General features: G+C 54.9%; 2 protein-coding genes across 2 annotated transcripts in view; both read left to right on the top strand.

Annotated features, from left to right (window-relative positions):
* TSPEAR (thrombospondin type laminin G domain and EAR repeats) overlaps positions 1 to 19,642 on the top strand; it is a 194,815-nt gene that overhangs the window by 162,883 nt on the left and 12,290 nt on the right. The window contains exons 3-9 of the mRNA XM_061423393.1: positions 6,538 to 6,776; positions 8,243 to 8,333; positions 9,367 to 9,523; positions 10,745 to 10,876; positions 11,555 to 11,781; positions 14,623 to 14,809; positions 15,757 to 15,986. Coding sequence (XP_061279377.1) covers positions 6,538 to 6,776; positions 8,243 to 8,333; positions 9,367 to 9,523; positions 10,745 to 10,876; positions 11,555 to 11,781; positions 14,623 to 14,809; positions 15,757 to 15,986 — 1,263 coding nt within the window. The remainder of the gene's footprint in view (positions 1 to 6,537; positions 6,777 to 8,242; positions 8,334 to 9,366; positions 9,524 to 10,744; positions 10,877 to 11,554; positions 11,782 to 14,622; positions 14,810 to 15,756; positions 15,987 to 19,642) is intronic.
* Positions 1,508 to 4,756, top strand: LOC133251237 (keratin-associated protein 10-8-like). The gene has a single exon (XM_061423450.1). It carries the CDS (start codon positions 3,263 to 3,265, stop codon positions 3,887 to 3,889), a length of 627 nt encoding a protein of 208 aa, XP_061279434.1. The 5' UTR covers positions 1,508 to 3,262; the 3' UTR covers positions 3,890 to 4,756.

The raw sequence follows: 19,642 nt of genomic DNA, 5'->3' as shown, positions 1-19,642 counted from the left end.
CTTGATATTAATAAAGTATCAGAACTCACCAGGGTCACTGCCTGAGAAGGGTCAGACACTGTATGTACCAACAGAACCCTAAGGCCTAAACTCTGTTTAGACTTTTCTTCCTTTTCTTCTCACCTCAGTTCACTTCAGTTCAGTTCAGTCGCTCAGTCCTGTCCAACTTTTTGCAACCCCATGAATCGCAGCACACCAGGCCTCCCTGTCCATCACCAACTCTCGGAGTTCACTCAAACTAACGACCATCTAGTCGGTGATGCCATCCAGCCATCTCATTCTCTGTTGTCCCCTTCTCCTCCTGCCCCCAATCCCTCCCAGCATCAGAGTCTTTTCCAATGAGTCAACTCTTCGCATGAGGTGCCCAAAGTATTGGAGTTTCAGCTTTAGCATCAGTCCTTCCAAAGAACAGCCAGGACTGATCTTTAGAATGGACTGGTTGGATCTCCTTGCAGTCCAAGGGACTCTCAAGAGTCTTCTCCAACACCACAGTTCAAAAGCATCAATTCTTTGCACCTACACCTGCCTAATTCCCCATGTGCTCCTGTATGTGACATCACTTGGGCCGTTTGTCTTCTTTCTTTCTGTTTTTGTGTTTAAGACTTTTTTAACATGGACCATTTTTAAAGTCTTTATTGAATTTTTTACCACATTGCTTCTTTTCTGTGTTTCAGTTTTTCTGGCTGAGGGGCGTGTGGGATCTTGGCCTCCTGACCAGGGACTGAACCCACACCCCATGCATTGGAGGGTGGATCCTTAACCACTGGACCTCCAGGGGAGTCCCATTGTTGGTCTTGTTTCTTTAAATATTTCTCCAATAGGGAAACATGAGTAGAGTGTTTTCCAAGCTCTTGCTTATGTGAAAACACACTGCTGTTCTCTTTACTTGAGGAATATATAAGGGGCTTCCCAGGTGGCACTACTGGTAAAGACTTGGCCTGCCAGTGCAGGAGAATGCTGTAATAATTTGAAAAAAGAAAAAAATCAGTCTTAGTCCCCAGTGTTCCCCCAGAGCTCTGTGTCTCTCACTGTTTGGTGGGAGAGGTATGGGGTCCGACCGGTCAGGGTTCATTTCCAGACTGTTGGCCGTTTCTTCCTGCCTGGAGATGGAGCTGCCCTTCATTCAGTTCTGCCAATGTATGACTAGGGTGGGCTCTAAAACTCCAATGCTCTTGAATTCATGAGGCCCTTCCAGTCCAAACACACGCACCTTGGTTCGCTCAGCTCAGAGTGGTTCGTGTTCAGTCCTGTCTTTACTGTTCTATCCTAGCTCTTCCTTCTTCCTTGTTAGCAACTGTGCGATCATGTTTGGTGTCAGTGAAACACATGGTCTGTTTATTACATTTTCTCTCATCATATTTGGGGATTTATGCTTTACCTCTGTTGGAGTAAGAAGTGGCACCTCACCCCAGTATTCTTGCCTGGAGAATGCCATAGACAGAGGAACCTGGCGGGCTACTGTCCATGGGGTCAAAAAGAGATGGACACGACTGAGCCCCTGAGCAAACACGCATACTTTACCTCTGTAGTTTGGAGGAACTAGCAGTGTGCTGGAAACCACAGAGTTGATTTTCTGTGGTGGTAATTTTGCTGCTTCCCGCCTCTGTTGTAAATTTTCAGCTCAGCTGCCTGGTGCTAAGCTTCCCTGGACACGTGCTTCCTTCTGCGAGTAGCACTGAAGTTGGCCTGGGGGAAGGCCTGGGTAAGAACCTCGATCCTATACACAGACGGTTGGCTTCCAGTCCCAGTCCTGACGATGAAAGGTTGTTGCTGAACGAAAAGACGCCGGGATTCTTGGCCTCCGGAGGAGAAGAATTCAATCCAGGGCCAGAGATGAGGCTTGATTGCTCAGAGCTTTGCGTAATTAAGTTTTATTAAAGTATAAAGGAGATAGAGAAAGCTTCTGACATAGGCATCAGAAGGGGGCAGAAAAAGTACCCCCCTGCTAGTCTTCAGCTGGATGTTATATAGTCACTAGCAGTCTGTTAATGAAAGAAAGGAATGTCTTTAAACTTAGAATGGCACCAGGCCCCTCATCCATAAGATGCATTTTGGGATAATCTTGGCACCAGATGATTCATCCCGGGCCATAAAACGATTGACTTAAATCTTGTAGAAGGGCAGATTACCATACAAATAGTTTCGTTTACATAGATTAGGGGAACAATATCTGAGTATAACATACTGTTTTGTCAAGTAGGTTCTGAGCCATTAGGCAGAACCGACTTGAAGACAGAGTCTGGGGTAAATGCATAGCACATTAACATAGCTTAAGACAAACATTTCCATAAGAAAAATGCATTGGTTAACTCAAGGTTTGAGAATAGTTAACTTCAGGTGAAACCAGGTGTCATTATGGCAACACAGTATTTTAAGAGAAACCTCCTTTCAAATTTGTATAGAGAAGGAAAAAATATCACTAGTTTGTTTCCTCCTGCCGCTTGAGAGAGAGAAAAATGTCTGACACTTGCAGCCTATTTCCTCCATTTGGAGACCCCTGGCCTTCCTGCCTGTTACCTTCTCAATACTTTGGGCTGTGTGACCTGGAGATGGTTGCTTAACGTCTCTGTGCCTGGGCTGCCTCATCTATTTGCGGAAACTTCCTTACTGAGGAAACTTCCTTCCTTCCTTCCTTCACCCAGCATTGTTCCTGTTTTTCAGTTGCTCAGTCGTGTCCCATTCTTCGTGACCCCATGGACTACAGAACAACAGGCTTCCCTGTCCTTCACCATCTCCCAGAGCTTGCTCAGACTCACGTCCATTGAATCAATGTTGCCATCTAACCAACTTGTCCGCTGTTGTCCCCTTCTCCTCCTGCTTTAATCTTGCCCAGCATCAGGATCTTTTCTAATGAGTCAGCTCTTTGAATCAGTGGCCAAAGGATTGGAGCTTCAGCTTCAGCATCAGTCCTTCCAGTGAATATTCAGGGTTGATTTCCTTTAGGATCTTACCTCAGATATTTTCTATATCTTTTCTGGAGCCAAACAAAGGAGAAATGGAAAAACATCCTGCAACATTTATGCAGTATATTTATGCTCACGGGTTTAATGAGTGAAAACAATTGTGGAAACTACGCCAGCACTAATGAGGGGCTTCTGCAGCCAGCTCTCAACCCCAACAAGGAAGGGAGGGCCTGGGAGTCTCCTGTGGGGACAACACAAGCCAGGGGCCAGGTATAAAAGCCCTGCATCCCAAGCACCTCACACACACAGCTCTACACTCACACACACTCAAACCCTCCTCCAACCCCACCGTCTCCACCATGGCAGCCTCCACCCTGTCTGTCTGCTCCAGCGACCTGATGTATGACTGTCCAGAGAGCTGCTGTGAGCCCCCCTGCTGTGCCCCCAGCTGCTGCACCCCAGCCCCCCGCCTGACCCTCCTCTGCGCCCCAGTGAGCTGCAAGTCCCGCCCTTGCTGCCAGCCAGCCTGCAGCAGCTCCTGCCTGGCCTCGTGCTGCCAGCAGTCTAGCTGCCAGCCCTCCTGCTGCACCTCCTCCCCCTGCCAGCAGGCCTGCTGTGAGCCCGTCTGCTGCACCCCTGTCTGCTGCAGGCCTGTCTGCTATACACCTGTCTGCTGCACCCCTGTCTGCTGCAGGCCCGTCTGCTGCACCCCTGTCTGCTGCAGGCCGGTCTGCTGCACCCCTGTCTGCTGCAGGCCCGTGTGCTGTGAGGCCTCCCCTTGCTCAGCCCCCTCATCCTACTGCAGACCCTCCTCCTCAGTGTCCCTCCTCTGCCGCCCTGTGTGCCGCCCCGCCTGCTACGTGCCCATTTCCTCCTGCCAGCCAAGCTGCTGCCGCCCGGCCTCCTCTGTGTCCCTCCTCTGCCAGCCTACATGCTCCCGCCCAGCCTGCTGTGTCCCCGTCTCAGCCCCAGAGCCCTGCTGCTGACCTGGCACATCACTTGTGGGCCAGCCAGCCTCAGGTCCCACCTGTGACTCGGTCCTCCCACCCTCCCTCTGTCCTCACCTGAGCTGGGTGGCTGCCCTCACTCAGGACAGGATCCCCAATGTCTCCACTGTCCTGACTGACTGGCCTCTCACTCCTGCCCCAGGAACCCCAAGCTCACGGCTCCCAGGGCTCCTGCCTCCCAGGAATCGCCTCCAGCTGTCTCTGGGTCATTGCCCCCCTACCCCTCCAGGTCTTATGTCTGGGTCACTTGGCCTTGACTTCCAACCTTGGGTGCACCCCCTTGGGCACTGGGATAAATAAACTCAGTTCATCACCTGATCTGCTCTGTTCATCTCACCTTCACTGAGGGTAAACCCAGGGTTTTGACCAGATACTGGTCTTCTCCAGCTACAAGTATTTCTAGGGGGTGAGTGACAAGCCACTGGAAGGGCAGTGGCCTGACTCCTCTGGGCAGGCACACTGGGTGGTGCTCCTGCCCTCGCTGGGAAGGACCAGGTTGCTCAGGTCCTGTGGTCCTGGGAGGTGAACGTGGGGGGAGTGAAGGTGCCTGTCCAGCCCGGATTCGCTTGCTGTGACGTCAGCGTCTTTCCCAACCCCTGCCTTGCCCCAACCACCACCGTGAGCATTTTGTCCCACTGTGCCCTCAGGCACACACTCCTGAGAGGTGGCTTCTGGAGATACCTTCTACAGGAAGATAAGCACAGGGGCCACAAGTGTTCCCTTGGTGCCGGAGTGGGCAGAGGCCAAGTGACCCAAACTGTTCACATGGATGTTAGTAAATTAGCTGTTAAACTTGAGGACCATGAAGGCTTTCTGTTTTAGTGTAATACTTGCTTGAAATTTCACTCACACTTTCACATGGCCAAAGACTTGCTAAAAGATTATATTCTATATTTTACATATCTGCTTAGCATGCAGATTTAATCATTTTCAGTTCTTTACCTTTTTGTGATATTAGGCTAGAAATTGTTGTTCAGTCATTAAGTTGTGTCTGACTCTTTGTGACTCCATGGCCTGCAGCATGCCAGGCTTCCCTATCCTTCACTGTTTCCCAGAGTTTGCTCAAACTCATGTCTGTTGAGTTGGTGATGCCATCCAAGCATCTCATTCTCTGTCACCCCCTTCTCCTCTTGCCCTCATTCTTTCCCATCACCAGGGTCTTTTTCCAGTGAGTCGGCTCTTCGCATCAGGTGGCCAAAGTATTGGCGCTTCAGCTTCAGCATCAGTCCTTCCTGTGAATATTCAGGGCTGATTTCCTTTAGGACTGACTGGTTTGATCTCCTCACTGTCCAAGGAACTCTCAAGAGTCTTCTCCAGCACCACAGTTTGAAAGCATCAATTCTTTGGCACTCAGCCTTCTTTATTTTTAGGCTAGAAATGAACAGACTCTAAGTTGCATTAACAAACAGCCAAGTATGTATGGTCTCTCTGTGGTTCAAGCTGGAAAGTGATGCTCAGCTGGGGTTGCTGGTGTTTGGAGATGGTGATCATGCGGGTTGTGAGAGGTTTTTAAAATTGTGGAAAAATACATGTAAAGTGGCATTTCCCTTCTAGCCCTTTTTAAGTGTGTGGTTCAGTGGCAGTAAGGACAGTCACTGTTGTGCAGTGATCACCACCGCCCACCTCCAGAACCTTTTTCATCCTCCCCAAAATGGACCTCTACCGACACTGAATAATAGCTCCCAACACCCCCAGCCCCTGGTACCCCCTCCACTTTCTGTCTCGGACTCTGACCCCTTCAGCCATCTCATATGAGTGCACTCTACACTAGTCGTCCTTCTGTGACTGGCTTACATCACCCAGCGTAATGTCCTCAAGGTTTATCCACGTTGATGTCAGAACTTCCTTTTTAAGGTTGAATAATATCTCATTGCATGAATGCACCACACCTTACTTATCCGTTTCTTCATTGATGGACACTGGTTGCTGTGACATTTTAACTTTTGAGAGTAACACAGGTAAGAACAGGGGTGTACAATTGCCTCTTCCGGACACTGCTTTCAGTCCTTTGGGGTGTCTGCCAAAAGTGGAATTGCTAAGTCAGATGGTAATTCCACATAAATTTTTTGAGGAGTCTCCTTATTGTTTTATTTTTTTATTTCTTAATTGGAGAGCATATACACTGAGAAATCCACAGTTCAAAAAGGCACATGTACCCCAACGTTCCTTTCTGTTTTTTATTAGTATTACCACTACTCCATTTTCCATCCCCACCAACAGTGCACAGGGCCTCCAATTTCCCCACATCCTCGCCAACACGCAGTTTTCTGTTTCACTGACAGTAGCTGTCCTCAGGGACCCCAGCGGTTGGTTTGGTTTTATCACAGACTCTGGTTACTGCCTCAGGCACTACAGTCTGGAGCCCCAGCTCTCACCTGCTCCCCTCCCCTGCCCCTTCACCTGTCCTGCTCCCGTGCCTGCTCCGCCCCCTCACCTGCTCCGCCCCTGCCACCCCTCACCTGCCCCGCAACTTCACTTGCCCCTCACCTGCCACTTCACCCACCCTGGCCGTTCGCTTGCCCGCCCCCAACCCCTCACCTGCCCTGCCCCTTCATCCGCCACGCCCCCTCACCTACCCCGCCCACCACCTGCCCAGCCCCTCACCTCACCCGCCCCCTCTCTTGCAGAAGAACGAGTACCTGCTGGCGGTGGTGGCAGAGGAGCGGGACTCGCTGCTGCTGGGCCTGCGATACTCGCCCACCCAGCTGCACTTCCTCTTCCTCAGCGAGGACGGGGCAGGCGCCTGGCAGACCCGCGTGTCCTTCCGCAGCCCGGCTCTGGTGGACGGCCAGTGGCACGTGCTGGTCTTGGCCGTGTCCGAGGGCTCCTTTTCGCTCACTACGGACTGCGGCCCCGCCGTGGACATGTAGGTACTGCGACACCCTGAGAGGGTCGCGTGGGGCTGTGTGCTGCCTGGCAAGGGGGATCCACAGAGCCAGCCGGTACATGTGGCCGCCCGGGACAGCTCACAGTGCACACGTGGACCCGGGCCTAGGGCCTGAGCCCTGGCGGATGCGGTCAGGCTGGAGGAGGAGCACCAGGCTCAGCTGGTGGACCTGGAGCTGCCCTGCTAGAAAAGCGGTGGGTGGGGGCGCACGGGTGCGAAGGGAGCCAAAGCCTGCCCGCGTCCTCGCTGTGTGGACTGGACTTCACCGAGTAAAAGCACTGCTAAAGAGTCGGTAGCATCGCTTAAGGCCCAGGGGAAGGTCAGGGTGAACTCTGGCACCAGGAGCCCAAAAGGAGCTGACCCCGATCCAGCCCAGGGCTTTCTTCCCCCTATATGTATGTATTTATTTTGGCTCTGTCTGGTTTCAGTTGCCCCAGCAGGTGGGATCTTTCCTCCCGGTGCAGCGCCTTCTGTCTAGTGTCCCCCAGCTCCAGAGTTCCGGGGCTCCGTATTTGTGTTGCACAGGCTTAGTTGCCCCACAGCACATGGGATCTTAGTTCTCAGACCAGGGATCAAACCCATGTCCCCTGCATTGAAAAGCAGGTTCTTAACCACTGGACCGCCAGGGAAGTCCTGAGGCGCAAGTCTTGCTTTGTGACTTTCAACCCATCATTTAACCTCTCTGACTCAGTTTCCTTTTCTGGGGTGAGGGAATAAATAGTCAGCAAAACTCCCAATTAAAGGTACAGAACAATCTTCATAGCTTTGACACAACCCCCGGCATGCTCCAGACTAGAAATTGTTCGGTCCTAATTCCAGCCACATCTTCCTACACCCCCTGGGTCACCAACAAGGTGAACCCCCTCTAACTCTGACACCATTTGTCCCTTCGCCCTGGGCTCAGAGGACGGGGGCAGACTGGGGACCCCCGTGTGGACAGAAGTCACTGGAGGCCTCTGTGAGATGGAGAGGGGCCACTGAGCACTTCTGCAGCACATGCTTTTGTAGAAGACCCTGTCCTGAGGCAAAGCATGTCCCCCAAATTCACATCTGCCAGAACCAGGAATGGGGCATCATTTGGACGCAGCATCCCTACTGGGATAACTGAGCTCAGTTGAGGTCATGCTGGAGGAGGGTGGCCCTGAGTCAAGTGATTGGTGACCCGAGGAAAAGAGGAGCAGAGGAGAGGCCACACGATTTGGTCAGAAGCCAGGAGCTCTGGGAGCTGAAAGAGGCTCCCCTCAAGTCTTCAGAGGGGACACACCCAGATGACACCCTGATCTCACCATGAGGGAACACACTTCTGTTATTTAAGGCGGTGGAGCTGGTCACAGCTGCCCCTAGACACTGGTACAGCCTCACGGTGCTGCCCGCTGTCCTTTCTGCATAAGTGGGCTTCGAGTCTGCTCTCCCGTGGCCCTAAAACCACCCTCCAATGTTTTCAGAATGGCTGACATGCCCTTTCCAGCCACCCTATCTGTGCGAGGAGCCCGGTTCTTCATCGGCAGTCGGAGGAGGACGAAAGGCCGATTCACGGTAAGGATGGAGGCACTGCCCACCAGGCCCTCCCAACACCAGTGCTCCTGGGGGCTGTCACCACTGGCCTGGCACCCCGATGCTCTAATTAAACAATTGTGTGTGCCAAATGGGAATGGGGAGCATAAGGGCTCAGAGGAGACCCCTGCTAGCCAGGCACACTCCCCTATAGGCCCTTTGCGCCTGCTGTGCCCTCCTCCTGGAGTGTGAGTCCCCAGTCCTGCCATGGTGCACTCCAGTGACCCTGGGGCCTTGCCTTGTGCCCTTGTACCATGAAGGCCTTGCTCACCCCTGAGAAGATGCCCCCACACCCAGCCCTCTCATCCCCTTTCCGGATGGTCTTTGTAGCCATGACCTCCTTCAGACCAGCTATGTGTCTGGTCATTGCCTGCCTGTCTCCCCCTTAGAGTGTTGGTGGGGGGACCTTGCTTACTGAGGATATGGGCTTTTGTTTCTTGCTGTGTCCAGTGTTGAGAACCATGCCTTGTGCATAAGAGGTGAGATCTGAATATTTACCAATGGGATGCTTGGATGGATGGATGGATGGATGGATGGACAGCTAGATGGATGGACAGAGTAATAGAAAGATGGGTGGTGGATGGACAGATGGGAGGACAGCTAGGTGAACAGATAGATGAATGGATGTATAGATGGATGGATGGATGGATGGATTAATGGGCATTTGGGTGGGTGGATGGATGAATGGATGACTGGACAAAGAGATGGATGGATGAACAGAGAGATGAATAGATGGACGGGCAGATAAGTGGACAGATGGATGGACAAGTGGACATACAGATGAATGACCAATGCACCCAGTCATTCTAGGTCAGTCCACAGGAAGAACCTGTTCTGTGGTGTAATCACCTTAGAACTGTGCACAGCTCTCAACCACTGCTCCCAGTGCCCCCTAACCTACAGGCAGACTCCTCTCTCTTGGCCACCCCTCCCTCAGGGTCTGGGTAGGCTGAGCCCAGGGGTCGTCAGGCCCTCCAACAGCACAGGTCTGAGTGCCCTGCCCCTCCCTCTGCAGGGCCTGGTGAGGCAGCTGGTTCTGCTGCCCGGCTCGGATGCCACCCCGAGGCTCTGTCCCTGCGTGAATCCTGAGCTCGCTGTGCTGTCCATCCCTGCTATCCTGCATGGCCTCACAGGGAAGCCGGAAGACAACGAGGTGCTAAAATACCCCTATGGTTAGTAGGCCAAAGCTACCCCTCTCCACACTGACAGAAGACCCTGAGAGCCTGGTCACCCCCAGGTTCCCCAGGCACAAGACAGGAGGGTGCTTATCATGTGGACGAATGGATAGCTGGGGCCTGATGCAGATGACCCCCTCCCTGGGGAGGCAGACGACACTCTCAGATCCACGTGCTTAAGCCCCACCAGACGGTGCCCTTGATGGACCACTCGTCCTGCCTGGGACCTGGGGCTGAGCTGACACGAATTCCTTCTCTGACTCCCACCTGCCACCTGCTATGCTCCCAGAGCAGCATCTGGGGCCCGTTTTCCCCTTCCCTCTCCAACAGACACCAAACCTCAACCCCCCAGTGGGGACCCTGATCTTCATGATGTTCGGTTCTATTTTCTGGGGCCCCTCAGCCTAGAAGGTCCCCAGCACTGGCATCTCTCATTTGTGTTTGCACCTCCCCAATGTAAAGTCAGTGTTGACTTTACTTAAGCTATACCCTCTGCCATGGAGAACCCAAAACTCTCTCCCCGACAGCCCCAACTCCTACTGGGGAGGTGGGGAGACCCCTGACTCCTTCCAGAGCCTCACGGCCCTTGCTTCACAAGTCAGGGAAGCCCCTTGAGCAAGTCGGCCCTTAGAGCCAGTCCTGGGCCAGCATCCCCAAATTCCCAGAGTCTCATGACCTCTGGGATGTTTTCTGGGCCTTGAGCAAGTGTCTGACTCCCAAGGCCTCTGCTGGGCATTTGGCGAGGTTGAGGATGCTCTGTTTCACCACCTGGCCACTGGGGTCTCAGCTCAGGAGTCACTGTATGGAGGCCACGTGGCATCATTAGGACAGGGCTGGACCTGGATGAAGCCACGATGACCAGGAATGAGGGGGTCAAGGTGCCTGAGAACCAGACAGACAGAAGTTAGCTGAACCTGTGCCAGTGAGTCTCAGATGGAGGAGAGAGAAAGGCAGCGTGATTACTGAGGGTTCTCAGAGGAGCTAGGGTCTGGGGAAGAACTTGGTGGGCAGGTGGCTGGACTTCAGGGGCATGTCCAGGTCCTGTGCACAGATGCCGAGGGCAAGTCCTGGGCTTTCGGGTCTCCCTGCCTCCCAGAGGCCTCGTTACGACCTGAGTGGTTCCTGGAAGGAGTACAGGGGTCAGGGGTCACCTGACACCCTTGACTCTGCCTCCCTCTGGGGAGCACATACCCACAGGACATTTGTCACCCCCATCAGAAACCAACATGAAGGTGACTCTGGGACCCCGGCCTCCATGCACCAAAGCGGAGGATGCCCAGTTCTGGTTCGACGCCAGCCGCAAGGGGCTATACCTGTGCGTGGGCAGCGAGTGGGTCTCCGTGTTAGCAGGTGAGACATGCAGGTCTCCAGGGGCCTAGGGGGTCTTCTCAGAGCCAGTGTTATGTAGGAATAGGGAACGAACCTCACAGAGCCGCGAGCTTGAGTGTTTCACCTGGAAACACGCGCCCTCCTGGGCCTGACTCGTGGGCTGGCAGGCTCTCATCCATTGTCCCAACTAGGGTAGACCATGGGCCTCCTCCAGGGTGCTCCATCCACTGTCCTCACCCTCTCCTCCCTCTCTGGTCAGATGGGATGTGATGGTGCCTGGAGCCCAAGAGTGGGGCTGTTGGCAGGGAGGTGAGGAGAGGAGCCGTCTGAGGGTGGGGGTCCCTGGGAAATGGGAACTGGCTGCAGGGGGCCGTCCAGGAGCCATGGCCTCCACTCTCTAGTTTACATTCGGGCACAGCTTTTTGTGGAAGTCTGGAGCCTTGTGAAGTGTCTAGTAAGGACCTGACATGTCACTTCCATCCAACAAGTGTCCCTGGGGGCTCTGCAGGCCCTACAGCCCATTCAGGGACCAGAATCTCCTTTGCTGGGCCACCAGGTGAGGGTGGTACAGGACTTAGGGACACTCGCCTGACCTCATGCTAGGGTCATGGCCCAGGGCCCTGGGGTCACTCCCGGATGTCATCCATCAGGGCTTCTGTTCTGGGAAGCCTTAACCAGTCTCCATGTCTCTATCACAAGCCAAAGAAAAGCTGGATTACGTGGAGGAGCATCAGAGCCTATTCACGAACTCAGAGACGCTGGGCATCGAGGTCTTCGTCATCCCTGAGGCTGGGCTCTTTGTAGCAACCGCCAACCGGAAAACCACATCTGCCATCTACAAGTGGACCGATGGCAAGTTTGCTTCATACCAGAACATTCCCACGCACCAGGCACAGTCCTGGAGACACTTCACCATTGGGAAAAAGGCAAGTTCACATGTGCGACTATGTCATTTTTATCTTGGAAAAACCCACAAAGTCCGAGGGTTGGGGCTCCTTAGGTAGATTTTGGGCTTCCCTGGTGGCTCAGATGTTAAAGAATCTGCCTGCAATGTGGGAGACCTAGGTTCAGTCCCTGGGTTGGGAAGATCTCCTGGAGAAGGGAATGGCAACCCACTCCAGTATCCTTGCCTGGAGAATTCCATGGACAGAGGAACCTGGTGGGCTACAGTCCATGGGGGTCTCAAAGAGTCGGACATGACTGAATGACTTTCGCTTTATGTAGATTTTATGGGGGAAAAGCATTTCTACTGGTTTCAGAGCCTCATACAGGTTCTAAATGGCTTTTGAATCAGACACACCTGCGTCTTGGTCTGGAATATGACTGAGAAAATCTGTTCCATTTCCTACAAAATGGACACAAGACGGCTGCTGGGACATTTCCCACTCCATGCACACCTGCCACTGCCTCCTCAAAGCTCTGAGATAATCTGACCTAAGTTCAGTTCAGTTCAGTCGCTCAGTCATGTCTGACTCTTTGCTACCCCATGGACTGCAGTACACCAAGCTTCCCTGTCCACCACCAACTCCTAGAGCTTGCTCAAACTCATTCCATCCAGTCAGTGATGCCATCCAACCATCTCATCTTCTGTCGTCCCCTTCTCCTCCTGCCTTCAATCTTTCCTAGAATCAGGGTCTTTTCCAATGAGTCAGTTCTTTGCTTTAGATGGCCACAGTGTTGGAGCTTCAGATTCAGCATCCATCCTTTCAATGAATATTCAGGACTGATTTCCTTTAGGATTGACTGGTTTGATCTTTTTGCAGTCCAAGGGACTCTCAAGAGTCTTCTCCAACACCACAGTTCAAAAACATCAGTTCTTTGGTGCTCAGCTTTCTTTATCTGACCTAAACAGGAGTGGAAATGGGGCTCCACCCTGGCCTCCCTCTATTGGCCCCATAAACATGGGGGACATATGCTGTCCTGATGGAGGGGACTGGTGAGATGGTGAGGGCTGAACATGAGGCCTTGGATGGGAGAGACTGGCAGGCAGCCCCCTTCCTTTCACCAGGACTGTGTTGAGCAGTAGCCCAAGGGTGGGACTGAGAGGGCGGCCCCCTTGAGATAAGAATTTCCTTCCCAGCTCCTTCTAGTCCTCCACTCCAAGTGGCAGGATCCCCGGGCCCCCTCCCACACCTGCTCTCAAGTCAGTCACCAATGTGCCCGGTTCCAGCCCCACACACCCCACCCCCAAGGCCCATGCAGTGAGGACAAATCTCTGTTTCTGGTCCCTGCTGACTGTCAGGGTCCTGAACTCCAGGGCAGCCTGGTGAAGGAGTGACTAGCTCTCTGGTCTTATGGTTGATGACATTTTAAAGATTTTTACTCCTTCCTAATAAAAAATAACTTTATATCAAAAAATTGGGAAATTCAGAGAAATAAGAAAAATCTGTCAGGTCCCCTAAGCAGACAGAGGGTCTCTGGTGCTGCTTCAGCCACAGCAAGTGAGCCCCTCACCCTAGGCTTCCGGCTTCTGTCACATCACATGACCCGCCATCTGGGCCTCTGGGTTGTGTCACACGCAGGGCGTTGCCACATGGTCCTCAAGTGTGTGACACACACGTGCTTCTTGACGGACAGCAGGGTGATAAGATCTCTCCTCCTTGTCTGAGTGATGAACGCTGCTGTGCATAAGGCTTTCCCTGGGATTGGGAGATAGAAACAGAGCTAATAGGCTGGTAGACACAGGCCTGGCTACGGGTCTTAGAGTAATTAAGATCTGGAGTCAGTGCCACGTGCTGGGGCCTGCCCAGGATGCCAGTCCTGGGCTCAGCCTCTGTCCTGGGGCTCAGCCTCTGTCCTGGGGTTCAGCCTGTGTCCCGGGGCTCATCCTCTGTCCTGGGGCTTGGCCTCTGTCCCGGGGCTTGGCCTCTGTCCCAGGGCTCAGCCTCTGTCCTGGGGCTCATCTTCTGTCCTGGGGATTAGCCTCTGTCCCGGGGCTCGGCCTCTGTCCCAGGGCTCAGCCTCTGTCCCGGGGCTCATCTTCTGTCCTGGGGATCAGCCTCTGTCCCGGGGCTCGGCCTCTGTCCTGAGGCTCAGCCCCTACCCCAGGGTTCAGTCTGTGTCCCGGAGCTCAGCCTCTGTCCCGAGGTTCAGCCTCTGTCCCAGAGCTTGGCCTCTGTTCTATGGCTCGGCCTCTGTCCCGGGGTTCAGCCTGTGTCCTGGGGTTCAGTCTGTGTCCCAGGGCTCATCCTCTGTCCCGGGGCTCAGCCTCTGTCCCGGGGCTCGGCCCCTACCCTGGGGTTCAGTCTGTGTCCCGGAGCTCAGCCTCTGTCCTGGGGTTCAGCCTCTGTCCTAGGGCTCAGCCTCTGTCCCAGAGCTTGGCCTCTGTTCTATGGCTCGGCCTCTGTCCCGGGGCTCAGCCTCTGTCCCGGGGTTCAGCCTCTGTCCTAGGGCTCAGCCTCTGTCCTAGGGCTTGGCCTCTGTCCCAGGGTTCAGCCTCTGTCCCAGGGCTCAGCCTCTGTCCCAGAGCTCGGCCTCTGTCCCAGAGCTTGGCCTCTATTCTATGGCTCGGCCTCTGTCCTGGGGTTCAGCCTGTGTCCTGGGGTTCAGTCTGTGTCCCGGGGCTCGGCCTCTAGCCCGGGGTTCAGTCTGTGTCCCGGAGCTCGGCCTGTGTCCCAGAGCTTGGCCTCTGTCCCCGGGTTCGGCCTCTGTCCTGGGCTCATCCTCTGTCCCTGGGCTCAGCCTGTGTCCCAGGGCTGACATTGAGAAACCCAGAGCGCCGGCCCCTCACTCGGATGATGAGAACCCTGTTCTGGTCCTCTCCCCAGATCTTCCTGGCTGTGGCTAATTTTGAGCCGAATGAGAAGGGTCAGGAGTTCTCGGTCATTTACAAGTGGAGCCAGAGAAGGCTGAGGTTCACGCCATACCAGAGGGTCCCCACACACAGTGCCCGGGACTGGGAGGCCTTCGAGGTGGCCGGCGAGCACTTCCTGGCCGTGGCCAACCACCGGGAAGGTAGGGGCCGTGGCCTTGACTCTGGGCTGGGGCGTGATTGCCTGCAGCATTCAGTGTATTTCATTAGAAATGTATAATAAACCTCACCTGGCCTGCATCCTCAGGCTCTGCTGTATGACAGTGGCGTCTGAAGGTGGACACACCTGAGCACCCTCTCACCTGTTCAGGTGGGAGGGGTCCCTGCCCCCATCCATTCTGGGCACAAACTCTGTGAGATGCAATGGGTATGTGGGGATAGGCCTAGGAGGGGCTGGGAAACCTGGCTTCTGGGCCAGGTGACTGCCCCCGAGTGACCGCAGCAAGCCCTTTCGGGTGCTATAACTCAAGGGGGACTGGACCCTGGGGGCAGCTGGCCCTGCAAAGTGTCTCCAGCCTCTGCAGGTTCCAAGGCTCAGAGTTTACCTGAGTCTAAAACCTGCCAGGGAGCTCTGTGGGGGGTAGGGAGGAGACCCCACCACCACTCATGGGTAGAGGGACCCCAGGAGCCTGCTACCAGGTACCTCCAAGGACAGTAAGTGTTCCAGGAGAGGCTGGCCCAGCAGGGTGTGTATCAGGGAGTGGGAGGCCCTAAGGAGCACAATGTGGGGAGAGGGCTTCCAGCCCACACAGGTCTGATCTCTGGTGGGAGGGAGCATGAAGGGGAAGGCAGGCAGAGTGAAGGGTGAGGCTGCAGAGGGGGTGGGGAGTCCCACCTCCAACACAGTAGATGATCACAGGGATCTGGAGTCCCCCAAAGGCTGGGCCACTGAGGGTTCTCATGGGGCACAGAGGCAGGAAGGCTATGTGATGGGTAACATGGCTGGGGACCCGGGAAGAGTGCAGATCAGGGTCCAGCTGGACTGGGCTGGCTGCAGGGCCTGGGGCAGGGTCCCGGGGGGCCTGGTCCCAGGCGCTGGCATGAGGCTGCAGAAGCCTGTTTCCCTCCCTCAATGCCGCTCGGCTTCCAGGCGACAACCATAACATTGACAGTGTCATCTACAAGTGGAACCCGGGGACCCGGCTCTTCGAGGCCAACCAGACCATCGCCACTTCGGGCGCCTACGACTGGGAGTTCTTCACGGTGGGGCCCTACGCCTTTCTGGCCGTAGCCAACGCCTTCAACGGCACATCCACGCGGCTGCAGTCCCACCTGTACGTGCGGCTGGACGGCTCCTTCCAGCTCTTCCAGTCCTTCCTGGTGAGGACCCTGCACTCCCCATGGCACCCCCCGACACACACACCCTTCCCACCCCCAGGCCTGTCCACACCAGGCGCCTCCCCAGAGGTCAGGTGAGGGAGCCTGCAGACGAGGTGGAAGGGCTTCCCTGGCACAGAGTTCCTACCAGTACCTGTGCTCAGATGAGTCCCCTGGCCCCCGGCGGGCCCCACAGTCTAACCTGCCTTTATGTGGGTGTCAGCCTCTTGTCCTGAGGCACCCAGCGGCTGGCCCCTGACCTGGCCATCTGTGGGGACAGCACTGTTCACCTTCTCTGAGCTCTTGTGTCCCTTAGCTGGTTCCAGCTGTTGTGGGCTGCCTGGCAAAGCATCAAACTGAGGCAGCGAGAGGCTTTCTTAGGTGGGGCAGTGCTGAACGCCTCGGTGAACCATGCAGGTACTGACCAGTCCCAGGCTAGTGGGCAGTGTTGGCAGCCCCTCCTCAGGCCCCACTGTGGTCTAGGATGATGACACAGGGTCCAGACCCTCCTCTGCCTTCCCTTGCCCTCCTCCTTCCAAGCTGCCTGGCTTGTCCCTCTCAGTGTCAGACCCCAGACCAAGCCCCCACGTGCTCAGGTGCTAACTCATGTCCAACTCTTTACAACCCCATGGACTGTAGCCCACCAGGCTCCTCTGTCCATAGGATTTTCTAGGCAAGAATACAGGACCAGGTTGCCATTTCCTGCTCCAGGGGATCTTTCTGACCCAGGGATCAAACCTGAGTCTCCTGCATTAGCAGGCAGATTCTTTACCACTGAGCCACCTGGGAAGCCCAAGCCCCCATGGATGACTAAAATCAACAGTCGAGGTCGGTATTTGCATCGTCCTAGCCACGTCATAAGCTCGTTCTTGCAGAGCCAAGGGTGCGTTTTGACCACTCCCTTCTCAGTGGTGGGCTGGGACAACCTCTGGGCCAGCCCCTGGGGACAGGCCCTGCATGCAGGCCAGACTCTCTTCCATGCCACAAGCCCACCACCTGGCTCACTTCACGCGTGGACCCCAGGTGCTGCACAGGACGCTTCCACAAGTTCCTAGTTGCTTCTTCCCGTATCCCTCCCTCCTTCCCCTTTCCTCTGTGGGGGAAGAAAACCACCATCTCTGCACAGGATAACGTCCCCCAGCTTCTTGCTGGTCCTCCCTGTCCCCAGGCTCCTGCGAGCACTGCGTCCTCAGTGCCTCCTGAGTTTCCACTGTGTGTCGCTGCGAGGTCTCTGGTCAGCATGTGTCCATGAAGAGCCCTCTTGTCCTGCAGCCCTTTCTCCTGGGCCCTTCTGCCTGTGCCATCCTGGCCAACTGTCCCTAGAGCTGACAGTGGTCCCTTTTCTGGAACTTTCCTTTACTGCCATCTTCGGCTGGAGCCACCATGTCCAATTCTGATCTCCAGTGTCCCAGTTGACCTCAGGTTTTTGGGTAATACCTCAGGGACACCCCCTTCCAGGTACTCCCCCATGCTCCCCAGTGTCCCTGCAGCTGAGCCAGGTCATGTGACCAAAGTCAGCCAATGGGTGTAGAGCGGAGCAAGCCCACATCAGATCTGGACTGAGAGGTCACAGCCCACCCCTCATCCTCCACAGCCACATGGCCCACATGGCCTGATGGCACAACCACAGGCTGGGGGAGCCATGACCTCGCCAGCTTCATCTCAGTGAGAACCACCGTCTGTGGCAGGAAGTGTGCATGCTCGTGGTGGCCGCGTCCCTCGCCCTGCCTGATATATGGTGTACAGCATTTTAGGGTAGAAGTCATTCCCTTGAGAACACGGAGGGCAGCCCCCGGCCTCCCAGAACCCAGGGGTGCAGTGGCCCCCCTGCCCCCCGGGCGCCCTTCTGGTGGCCTTCTCTGCCCTCGGCACCCACAGGTCTCTTACAGTGGCTCCCTGTGCCTCCTGACTGCTTTGTCTCAGTGCCCTTTCAACTTGAAGCTGTGCTTTTCCAGGCCTGGGAGATTTCATTGGTTTTTCTTGATCATTCCATGCCTCACCCGACCCTGGCACACTGGTTAGAGGACTTTCAGATCTCCTGTGTTGAGTTATCTTTTCAACCTAGACTCTTTCCCTACCTTTATTCTCCAATCGTGTTGATGAGCATTGTCTCATAAAGCTAATATCTTTCTAATATCCAAGAACTCTTCCTCTTCATGCCATTCTATATTTACTCTATAAATGCAGTATCTTCTTGAATACTTTTGAAGATCATTATAGTTTTAAAATATTCTGGTTTGTTTCTAGAACCAGCTCGGTTTCTTCCAGTATGAGTGTATGTATATATTTTAGCCTGACTCTCATGTTCCAGGTCCTTTGTCACACGTCTGGAGGACCCTTTGTTTTCTGTTGATATTTCCTGTCGAGCATAGCAGGGGGTGGCATTGTCACTGGTGGCTTGTGCCTCAGGGAGCTGGGGGTCTGGTTGAGGCCCTTGATGAGGCGCCATGATGACGACCTTCTAAACTGGCTTTTTGTGCAAACGTAGGAGATGTCTATGGGGTTGCACAGAGTCGGACATGACTGAAGTGACTTAGCAGCAGCAGCAGCAGGAGAGGTCAGATAGGATCATAATCTCCAAGCTGCACTCCCCGACCGGCTGCAAGAACCCTCTTCATGTCACATGCCTGGTGTGACAGCCCAGCTGGGGACGTGTGTGATTGGCCAGAAGGCTGCGTGCCGAGTCTCTGTGCTCTCTGGACACCATGGGGAAACACTCAGCCTGAATGTCTCAGAGCAGTGTTCGTTTCTGCCACTGTCTCTCATGCAGGATGTCTCAGATCCCTTCCAGGTTCTGGCCCATCTCCTTGAATGCTCCCCAGTATACTGGCTCCAGAGCTGTGAGCCCCTGAAACTCTGTGTTTTCAAGCAGCATCCAGATCTGGCTCCAGTCTCTGTCCAGCCTCACCACAGGCCTCGGACACAGGGCATCCTCAGAAGGGAGACTGGGCCGAGGGGCAGAGACAGGCCCAACTGAGCCAGGATGGGGGCCATCTGAGCTCCATGCCCTAAAGCAGAGCCAGCCCAGGGGTGTGACGCTGGCTGGAAGAATCAGCCAGAAGTGCAGGGCGGGGGCGGGGGTGGGCAGAACCACAGTGCCTGCGAGAGGGCGCATCTCCAGCCGGTGGGCAGAGCTGCCCCGGGATCTGACTCTGGGGGCTGCAAGGGGGCACTGCTGCTCCCTGTGCCCACACACCCGAGGACCCTGCCTTCTCTAATGAGCCGAGTCTCTTCGCACTCAGTGAATCCCGCAGAGCCCACCAGATCCCATTTTCATGTTCTGCCAGCTGTTTTTGTATGCTGTTTAAATCCTCTTAGGTCCTGAAGATACCTCCATATGATTGCACTTGGTTTGGAGCTTTGCAGCATCTCTCATGGGCTCACATGAGTTTGAAGCAGGAGTTGAAGTTTGAACTGTGTGTAGAGAGGTGCCAACTTCGAGGGGAACCCTTTCTGAAGGGATGGCCAGGCAAGGGACGCAGGCTGCTGGCATTTGTGGCGCTGTGCACACGGACAGTGCTGAGAGGGGCACCAGGTGGGTCCCTCTCTGGTAGGGTGAATTCAGCTCATGAGAAAGGCTGTGCTCATGCTGGGTCTGCAGCCCAGGGGTGCATGGGAGACTAGCTGTCCACTCTGAAGCATTCCCTGGCAACCCCTTC

This window comes from Bos javanicus, chromosome 1 (assembly GCF_032452875.1).
Source record: "Bos javanicus breed banteng chromosome 1, ARS-OSU_banteng_1.0, whole genome shotgun sequence".
Taxonomy (NCBI): domain Eukaryota; kingdom Metazoa; phylum Chordata; class Mammalia; order Artiodactyla; family Bovidae; genus Bos; species Bos javanicus.
Note: the sequence above shows the minus strand (reverse complement) of the source record. Positions and strands in the feature narration are given on the sequence as shown.